General features: G+C 47.2%; 1 protein-coding gene across 2 annotated transcripts; it reads right to left on the minus strand.

The window, feature by feature from the left end:
• Positions 1–1540: 1540 nt before the first annotated feature.
• Positions 1541–8094, minus strand: LOC311420582 (uncharacterized protein). Of its 2 annotated transcripts, XM_084491626.1 has the most exons (3): positions 7172–8094; positions 6718–6791; positions 1541–3735 (listed from the first exon to the last, which is right to left on the minus strand). In XM_084491626.1, the coding sequence occupies exons 1-3, from the start codon at positions 7185–7187 to the stop codon at positions 2500–2502; spliced, it is 1326 nt and encodes a 441-aa protein (XP_084347752.1). In that variant the 5' UTR covers positions 7188–8094; the 3' UTR covers positions 1541–2499. The 2 variants fall into 2 exon arrangements, with proteins under 2 accessions (XP_084347752.1, XP_084347753.1); XM_084491627.1 differs by lacking the exon at positions 7172–8094 and having other exon boundaries at positions 1541–4247; positions 6718–6787.
• Between the last annotated feature and the right edge of the window lie 2408 nt (positions 8095–10502).

Raw genomic sequence — 10502 nt, forward strand, 5'->3', positions numbered from 1 at the left:
TGCGGGATTTGCTACTCCACCTGGATCCCTACAAGTCCATGGGTCCGGATGGGATTCATCCCCGGGTGCTGAAAGAGCTGGCGGATGCCATCGCGGAACCTCTCTCAATTATTTTTCAACAATCCTGGGAATTTGGAGAGGTCCCAGTAGACTGGAAGCTGGCAAATGTGCCGATTTTCAAGAAGGGTCAGAAAGAAGACGCTAGCAATTACAGGCCTGTCAGTCTCACGTCAGTGCCTGGTAAAATCATGGAGAAGATGGTTCTCGAACTTATTGAGGCGCACCTGGGGGACAAAGCAGTCATTGGTCCCAGCCAGCATGGGTTTGTGAAGGGTAGGTCCTGCCTAACTAACCTGATTTCCTTTTATGATAAGATCACCCGTATGGTGGACCAAGGGAAACCAGCTGATGTGATTTTTTTGGACTTCAGCAAGGCTTTTGACACGGTTTCCCATAGGATCCTACTGGACAAAATGTCCACCATACAGCTAAATAAAAACATCATACGATGGGTGAGCAATTGGCTAACGGGCAGGGCCCAAAGGGTTATGGTAAATGGGGCTGCGTCAGGCTGGCGGGCGGTCACCAGTGGGGTCCCTCAAGGCTCCATTTTAGGGCCGGTACTTTTCAATATTTTTATAAACGATCTGGATGTAGGAATAGAAGGTATTTTGAGCAAGTTTGCTGATGACACCAAACTTGGAGGATTTGTGGACTCGAATGAGGGTGGAAAGGCCTTGCAGAGGGATCTGGATAGGTTGGAGAGCTGGGCGATCACCAACCGCATGAAGTTCAATAAGAGCAAGTGCCGGGTCCTGCACCCGGGATGGGGAAACCCTGGCTGCACGTACAGACTGGGCGATGAGACGCTGGAGAGCAGCCTAGAAGAGAGGGATCTGGGGGTCGTGGTAGACAGCAAGTTGAATATGAGCCAGCAGTGTGCCCTGGCAGCCAGGAGGGCCAACCGAGTCCTGGGGTGCATCAAGCACGGCATCGCTAGTAGGTCAAGGGAGGTGATTGTCCCGCTCTACTCTGCGCTGGTGCAGCCTCACCTCGAGTACTGTGTGCAGTTCTGGGCACCACAGTATAAAAAGGACATGAAACTGTTGGAGAGTGTCCAGAGGAGGGCTACGAAGATGGTGAAAGGCCTGGAGGGGAAGATGTACGAAGAACAGCTGAGGTCACTGGGCCTGTTCAGCCTGGAGGAGAGGAGGCTGAGGGGAGACCTCATCACAGTCTACAACTTCCTTGTAAGGGGGTGTTGAAAGGCAGGAGACCTTTTCTCCATTAACACCAGTGACAGGACCCGCGGGAACGGGGTTAAGCTGAGGCAGGGGAAATTTAGGCTTGACATCAGGAGGGGGTTCTTCACAGAGAGGGTGGTTGCACACTGGAACAGGCTCCCCAGGGAAGTGGTCACTGCACCGAGCCTGTCTGAATTTAAGAAGAGATTGGACTGTGCACTTAGTCACATGGTCTGAACTTTTGGGTAGACCTGTGCGGTGTCAAGAGTTGGACTTGATGATCCTTAAGGGTCCCTTCCAACTCAGGATATTCTATGATTCTATGAATCAGATGAACATATTTCACAAAATTTTAATTTTATTTTCATTAACATCTTAGAAGCTACACAAATTTTATTTTCCAAGCCAATCACACAGTGTTCCCACCCTGATTGAAGACAGGCCCTGATATCACTTCTGCCCTCAGTTCCCGGCCAAGCACAGAGTGTCCGCACAGGCACTGCATAGCAAACACACAAAGTAACATTGACATCCTATCCATAAACATGCTATAACAATTACTCACCTGATAAAGAAGTGCATGCAATAAAGGCACCAAGTACTACATTAGTTTATTCTAACAGATCCTACTAGTTGTTACCTCAAAAAGATGTGCGTACCCCTCGCTACTTGGAAACGCATCAGTCCATGGACTCTGATCCACCTAAAGAACCCTGCAACTGACTGAAGGAAAAACAAACACCCCAAAGAACAGCCCAAGCAGCAGGAGCTCTCTGAGGGGATGCTTGGGGCTCATATACCATTTGGCCCCGCTCAGCACCCAAACCCAATCACCTGGGAAAGGGTAGGGGCAAAGCACAAGGAAGCAGGAAGAGAGCAGCAGCAGCAGCTGTGGTGTGGGTTTTTTTGTGTGTGATTTTTTTTTTAATCTGTTTTAGCTCAACAGCATGCGTAGTGCAGACAAGAGAACAGGGGTGTTTCTAGAAGCAACAATCCCCATGCTTTTGCTGCAACTTATAATATTGAAAGGACAATATGACCAAGCAAGTAATTGGAACTCTTCCAACTGGAATTAGCTCAAACTTTTATTTACATATAAAGAAAAAACTAGGAGTAGAACATCTGCTCCATGTGTTCCTCTCTCACCTTGCCATAGGCAGCTCTGGCTGTTATGTCCCAGATTGCATACTACGTTTCAGCTTTAACAAATGAAAACCTTTACCCTAACCCAAGTAGGGGTTAGGGTAAACTAAGTCTAGTCCTGGCTGGAGCGTCTGCCACTTAATTCTTGCAAATGAGAGGTAGAGGTCCCTTCATCAGGGTCAAGAATAACATCAGCTCTTCTACTGCCTCTGGGGTACTGCCCAATAGAAACTGGAGCAGCATTTCTCTTAGGAGCCCCTCTTCTTGCTGCTATATTTCCTTTCAGTTCACGTACCCGAGCAGCTAGGGTTGAAGTAGGTACACCATCCCATTTCCTCATATCTTCCCCATGGTCACACAGATAAAACCACAAGGTGCCACGTGGTGTACGTCTTGGGTACTCTCTCTCTTGAGCAGGTGAATGGTGATTCTTAGTGCCTGAAGTATCACTCTGTCTAAATGAGGGGAAATATACTTGTTCCACGAGCTTGTCAAGTCCTTTAGACAGTTTCTCCACAGCTGAGACACAGGACTGTAGCGGAGCAGAGAGATTGTCTTCATATTGTTGAAGCTGGCAGGACACATCATACATAGTTGGTCCCATCCCCTCATCCCAGCGAATTGCTGCCAGGGTACTGGCATGTGCTGATGGTGCACTCCGCACAAATTTACGCCACATGGATGTTGTGCACTGGACTTCATCGGGGTCTTGAGGTGTCTGGGCATTGTCCAAATCACTATAAATCATCTCCCACACAGCTAATTCCCGCAGATGCTGGAGACCTTTATCCACAGTGGTCCACTTGCCTATGTGATATACAATATCTTCCTTATGGGGATATCTTTCTTTGATAGCTGCCAGGAGTTGTCTCCAGAGGCTGAGGGCCTGTGCTCCTCTCCCAATTACTTTGTCGATTACCCTTTCTCTAGAGAGGGATCCCAGCTGCTTGGCTTCATTGCCTTCTAATTGTAGGCTATTGGCCCCAGCATCCCAGCATCGAAGCAGCCAGGTGAGGATGTGTTCACCTGGGTGTCGACCATAATCCTTTCGTATTTCTCGCAACTCACTCAGGGATAAGGATCGAGTGATTTCTGATTCCTTTATGATTTCCGTCTCTTCTTCCTGCTGTTTTTGTGATGGCTCTGCTTTAGAGGTGCCTGCCATTTCCCCTTCTCCCTCCTTCTTAGGAGAGCCTTCTTCCCTTACTAAACGAGCTGACCTCCGTTTCCATTGTTTTGACTTGACTATGGGGGCGACTGATACCATAGTTGGTTGGTCCTCTGGGTCAGCCACAGCATGTGTTACTTGGTCATCAGATTCAGAGACTTCCTCCCTCTCTTCAAGTTGCTGGATGATGTTAAACAGTGTTTGATAGGAATAAGCCAGGACCCAGCACAATGCTGCAAGCTGTCGTTCTCCGGCATTATCAGGGTCAGGACATACAACTCTCAAACATTCTACCAAGTTTTTAGGATTTAGCACTTGCTCAGGGGTGAAGTTCAAAACTATTGGAGGAGACACTCGTGACAGGTATCTGCCAACATCATCCAACACACCTTGCCACTCACCACAAGACTGTTTCGGGACAGATTCCCAAGTAAGTTTTTTAAACAATAGACTAATCTTAGAGAGAAAATGAAACCTGTTATTCAGAACTAGAAATAGCAATACGTGGGTTACAGATGGATCTTCAAAATACTCCCAAACTGTTGTAATTAGCCCACTGTGAAAGAAGGGAAAGGTACCATTCCTAATATTATTAATAAACTGGTGTCCAGATGAGAAAAGGAAGGCAGTGTAGTTCTGAATATTCTCTGAAAGATAGTTTCCATGGGGCCGAAATGATAACAGCGCAGAGCCTGAATTCCAGATTAAAACCAAGGTCAGTGCTTGGCAGCACAGCGAATTAAAAACAGTGAACACAGATTGTAGCACTTTGTTGGATCAGATATATAGGAGAAAGGAGAATATGACACGGATTGCATGACATATGAACAAAGCTATTATTATTAACAGGGCAATGAACATGGTTACTAGCAAGCGTGTTAGTTGTATGCGTTTAATCAATTCTATTGTTATCTCAACCCTTCGAGCCCCACGTTGGGCACCAAAAAGGACTGTGGTGGTTTTACCGTGCTGGGCAGCTAAACCCCACAACCGCTCTCTCACTCCCCCTCCTTTAGATGAGGAGGGGGAGAAGTAAAGCAAAGAACAACTCACGGGTTGAGATAAGGATAATTTAATTAAAGGGAAATAATTATAATAATTAAATAAAGACTTGTTGGGAATTGGCATAATTGTTTGATCTAAGCTTGCTTTAAGCAACCAGGGGTAGGCCTTAGTAATCTCAGGGCCTGCTGTAGCTGAGCAAACCAAGCTGCCAGAGTAACTGTGAGAAGCTCCCACTGCAATGACTCCCACATCACCCAATTAAGGAACTCAGATAATATTGTTATCAGCAGCTGGCCTCAAGGAAGCTGGTCTACGTGGCCGTTAAGCACAAAGGGGGTTGTTTTCCTAACTTCTAATCAAAAGGGGGGTTCTTTTCTTGCAGGTGGTGTTATTTTCTTAACGGTTTGTCTGAGTGCTTTTGACCAATAATCTTGTGTGAAACACTGTCCACCCCTGTAAAATTCACTATAAAAGTTGGTCTATTCGGGCAATAAAATGGTGAAGCATGATCTGACTCTGCTGGTGTCTGTCGTGCTTTCGTCTGTGCTTCGCAACAGACTACCATGAACTAAACAATTTAACTAAGGGGAAATAAAAAGGGAAAGGGGAAAAGGGAGGGGAAAAGGAAAAATAAAAAGAAGGGAGGAAAACAAACAAACAAAATAAATGAAGGCTATGTGGAAGTGCAGAGGAAAGAAATTACTCTCTACTTCCCACAAATGAGCAATGATTGACCACGTCCTTGAAGCAAGGCCTCAACGCACGCAGCCAGTGTTCGAGAGGAGGACCGACGTTTCCCAACGAGAGCCCACCCCTCCCCTCTTCTTCCTGTTTCCACCTTTTATTGCTGAGTGTGACATCACATGGTATGGAATATCCCTTTGATTGGTTTAGGTCAGCTGCCCTACTGATGTTTCTCTCCTCACTTTTTTCCCACCCCCTAGGAGGGTTAGAGAAAGGCCCAATGCTGTGCCACTGCTGCTCAGCAGTAGACACAACACTGGTGTGATAACACTGCTGTTCCAGCTACAAGTACAGAGTACGGAACTGTATGGGCTGCTGCCAGGAAAGTTAACATTCCAGCCAGACCCAGTACACCATAAACCCTAATCCTAGCCCCAGCCCTAGCCCCTAACTCTAACCCTAGTTCCCGAGAACTACATCTCCTGGTATGCTCTGGGCATTCAACATGACCTCCCGGAAGTCCAGAATCCGAGAACTACATTTCCCGGCATACTCTGGGCACTCAACATGGCCTCCCGGAAGTCCGGAGTGCCAGAACTACATTTCCCGGCATACTCTGGGCATCCAACATGGCCTCCCGGAAGCCTGGTGCCGGAAAACTACACCTACCAGCATTCTCCGGACAGCTGGCATGGCCAACCACAGGCCGAGTGTTCGAGAACTACATTTAACAGCACTCACTGAAACCCTAGCCCTTACCGCCCTTACAAAAAAGCCTCAAGCCCTAACCCTAAAAAAACCTTGAAACACCTACAGACCTAACCCAAACTATTTACCACACTAAACCCCTGAAGACCTATGCCTAAACCCCCTAACCCAAAATCTTAGGACGCTCAAAACCCAAACCCAACCCAAAACATTACGATGCTCAAAGCCCTAACACAAAACATTAGGACGCTCAAAACCCTTTCCCAAAACGTTAGGACACTCAAAACCCTAACCCAAAAAAATTAGGATGCTCAAAACCCAAACCCAAAAACTTCATCAAAACCCAAACCCAAAACATTAAGATGCTCCAAACCCTATCCCAAAAACTTAGGACGCTCAAAGCCCTGTTCCGAAAACATTAAGATATGTCTGGTAACATTAAGGTATGTCTGGTAATTTGCTCCCTTTCTTCTGGTCCCTGGTCTTCGGTTTTGTCTGACCCATCTCAGAATTTTACTATGGCAATTCCCACAGCCCTTGGTTACCTTAGTAAGAGCGTCTTGCAGGGGGTTTAGGACCTATCACCCACCCACAAATCCTATAGGAATCGCTTCGGTCCTTCACCGGCCAAGTCCCTCGCGGGAGATTGGAACCGCAGTTAGAAGACCTCCACAATCACTTTGGAACTAAATTCCATCTCAGTCACACTCTTACACACACAGGCAACTGAATCCCACCCAACCGAACGGTATACGCTTTACTTACGACTCCATCGTCTTCATTCGGATCTTCACACGCAGAATTACGGGCAAAATATAGTGCTGCAGCTGGCAAGGGAGCTGAAAAAAAAAAATCAGAAACTTTGCTTACCTTTATTCAGGTTCAAGATGCCATTAGTCCCGACCTGACTTGAACAGCAGCCACCAAATGGTGGAGCGCCTCTCCTAGATCAAATCAGAATTCAGGAACTAAAGCCCTCCTGAATGAGCTCCCACTTGTAATAAATGTCTGGGTCCCAAATAGGATTACAATTAAAGTTTACAATTTATTAAATGAGTAGAGGTAAGCAAGCAGCGCTGGGTGCACCAGGAGTCTCTGCTCCACCAAGATGCACACAAGTTACATCAAGCAGCTGATTTTTATGCTCCTAGGCTAATACATATTCATTACTACTTCTAGGAAAGGCAGGGTTATTATAATTAGTTCCCAGAATCCAAACCCTCCCATTGGTGCATGCGTTATCAGTCTCCGGTGGTCCCTCTGGGGGTCTCTCATGCTGAAAGCTCGTAGTCTTCCTCCCAGGCTTTTCCCTTGTCCTTTTCCTTTGTCCATCTTGGCTGGATGTCAGAGACTTGCATAGTGTCCTATGCAGCAGTTGTAATAGTTAGCAGTTATTCTGAAACCCCTTTGTTCTCTTATCCCCTATTGACCCGAATTGCTGGACCATTCCTTTGCAAGATACAAGAACTATACATGTATACATTAACCACTCTGGTTTTCTTAGACTTGTGGTTATACAAGGGTATGTAAGACAGAAGGTCACATTTCATCATATCATGCAGCCCTAGTATTGTTCCATATTGACACGAATCAGATGAACTCATTTCACACTGTTAAGCTCTCTTATCACTGCAAGCATATCTCAATACCACCTTCCTTCCCTCTACAGGATGTAACTGCGCAAAATCAACATTTTTATTCCCACAACCTTGATCCCCTTACCCTGAAATCCTTATTCCCCTTAAACCTAACAACTCTAACCACAACCCTAACCATTATTATCAACCCCCTAATGCTAATGACACTGACCTTAATCCAAACCCCAAACTGCCCCTAACCATAGACAACCAACAACGAAACACACAGACACAAAGATGGAAACTACAAAAAAGGCAAAACCCTGGATACAGGCCCCAAATCACAAATACGCAACCAAAACGCTACAGAAAAGCCCCAGACACAGGCCCCAAATGCTACAGCTAGGCCTCAAAAGCTCAAGATGCATCCCAAAGCAAAAATGCAGACCCCAAACATTACAGAAAAGCCCCCAAACCCAGGCTGCACAAGTCTACAAGCAGGCCCCAAACTGCCAACAGAAGCAGGCACCAACCACACCCAGATGCAGACCCCAACTGCCCACAAGCAGCTTCCACCCCCCCACCCCCTCCCAGGAACTGGACTCCACCCAGACACAGGCCCCAGACCCGGACCCCACCCCCCCCCCCCAGACACAGGTCCCAAAGGTGTACAAGCAGCTCACAACCCGCCCCTTCAAAGACAGGTCCCAACCCCCTGCCCCCCCCCAAAACATGGGACACAGAGGTGTACAACCAACTCCCAACTCCCTCCCCCTCAAAGGGAGGCCCCAAAGACCCCCAAATGGAGGCCCCTAGAGTGTACAAGCACCTCCCAACTCCCCCAGGCACAGGCCCACCCCCCCCTCCCCCCAAACACAGGCCACAAAGGTGTACAAACAGTCCAGACCCCCCTTCGAGACCCAGGCCCCTAAAGTGTACAAGCAGCTCCCAATCACCCACATATGCAGGCCCCAACCCCTCTCAAAAGGGAGGCACCTAGAATGCATGAGCAGCTCCCAACCCCCCTGAACATAGGTCCAAAAGTGTATAAGCAGCTCCCAACCCGCATCAAATACAGGCCCAAAAAGTGTACAAGTAGCTCCCCCCCCAGAGACAGGCCCCAAAGGTGTACAACCAGTTCCTAACCCCCCTGAGACATGTGGAGGAATGGTTAAGTGAAGTAGGTCATGTGAATATTGAGCAACTAGGAGGTCGCGAGCTAACAAAGTATCGAACGCAGCTCATATGAGTCTGAGAAAGTGCGTAAATGAGTCTGAGAAAGTACGTAAAATCTGGGAGGTTTCAGGGAGGTTTCAGGGAGGTTTCAGGTACAAGGACATGATATCTGTTGGTGGTCTGGGAAAGTACTAACTGTGTTATTTTGGTTGATGGGAGTGAGAAACTAGCTGATAAAATAGAGAAATGCACTAACCAATCATGAGCTTAGCTTTTGCAATATGTATGAGCTAATTATATTGAATTAGATAAAAGACGACTGAGCTATCCAATAAATCGAAGTTCACTGATCACTCATATTGAGCATCTGTGTCTTCCTTCCGTCGACAACAAATGTCCTCGCAACAAATGGCGCCCGAACAGGGACCTTCTGAACGGGAACAGGAACTTCGCTGGAATTGAACCTGCGAGCCACGGTTGGACGGAATACGAGGACCGGTCCTGCAACGCAGCTCAGGAGGTGAAAAGGATTATAAATTGCTGAATCTCCGCACCCGAGGCCTGAAAGGTGAATGGACAAGAAACCTGGAATCCCCACACCCACAGCTTGGGAAAGGAGTCCTCGCACCCGGGATGAGCCTATAGAGGGTCCCGCCGGAAAGCGTCGCCGAGGTCTTTGCAAAGGCTGCAACGGTACCGACATATATAAAGGTATGGAGAGACAAGCGGCGTATGATTTGCTCAAATGCTTTTTAGAAAAGCGGAGCACGCAGCTTATAGACTGCAAAAAGGATTTACCAGGATTATTAGCATATGGGGTAGCTAAGGGTTGTTTTATCAATCCTGATACAGTTTTTGAACAAACAGAGTGGCGTAAATTTGGGGACAAATTGTTTGATGAAAATAAGGCTGCTAAAAAATTATTGAAGCCTTGGAGAGCAGTCACTAACGCCTTAGTTATACATCAGGCTGAGCAGAGAGTTGCTGCTACCACTACAGAGCGACTGGGATTGCCGGGAAGTGCTGGAGCTGGGGATTGCCCACTGCTGCCTTCAGTGAGAACGATAACGCTGCCTCAGGGGGCTACGGGGCAATGGGAGCCTCCCCCCCCTCAGTCACCGCCACGAGCAGCGCTGCACTCGGAGTTCCACGGAATCGAACGGCAGCCGACCCTCACCGTGTGGCGAGTCGGCACAGAGAAGAGGGACGGACATCAGGACCCTGCAGCCTGTCTGACGTAACCATGGAAGCAGCGGCAGCTGTGCTGCTTCTCTCTGGCATTCTTTTTATAAGAGGTTTACCTTGCAATGCAAAAGGGATACTAACTGGAGTGTTAATAATTGTATGTGTTATTCTTAAATGTCCAGGTATTTTGTGTTGAAAGTATTTGTGTAAGGGTAAGGTTTTAAAACAAAGTGTTGCAAGTCACTTCAGGAGGAACACAATGAGAGACAATACTTGTTTGGTTGGTTATGATTCTAAATTATATTGGCCGCGCGTATTCTTTGCTTATCATTCTAAATTATATTCTTGTGGTATAATTGAGGTTGTGGTATGATTGAGAGTGAGATGTGCAAGAGGTCTCTGGGTGTACAATTGTGCTCTGAGTGTACAAGTGTGCTCTGAGTGTACAGTTGTGCTCTGGGTGTGCAAGTGTGCTCTGGGTGTGCAAGTGTGCTGTGTACTGTGTTAGTGAGAGCCCATTTATTGCCATAGTACAGGCTGAAATCATAGGAAATTAGTACTGGTTGAGCTCTTAATAACTCACTGCCATGGGACCCTCAAGAACTGGATCTC

This window comes from Aythya ferina, assembly GCF_964211825.1.
Source record: "Aythya ferina genome assembly, chromosome: 17".
Classification (NCBI taxonomy): Eukaryota; Metazoa; Chordata; class Aves; order Anseriformes; family Anatidae; genus Aythya; species Aythya ferina.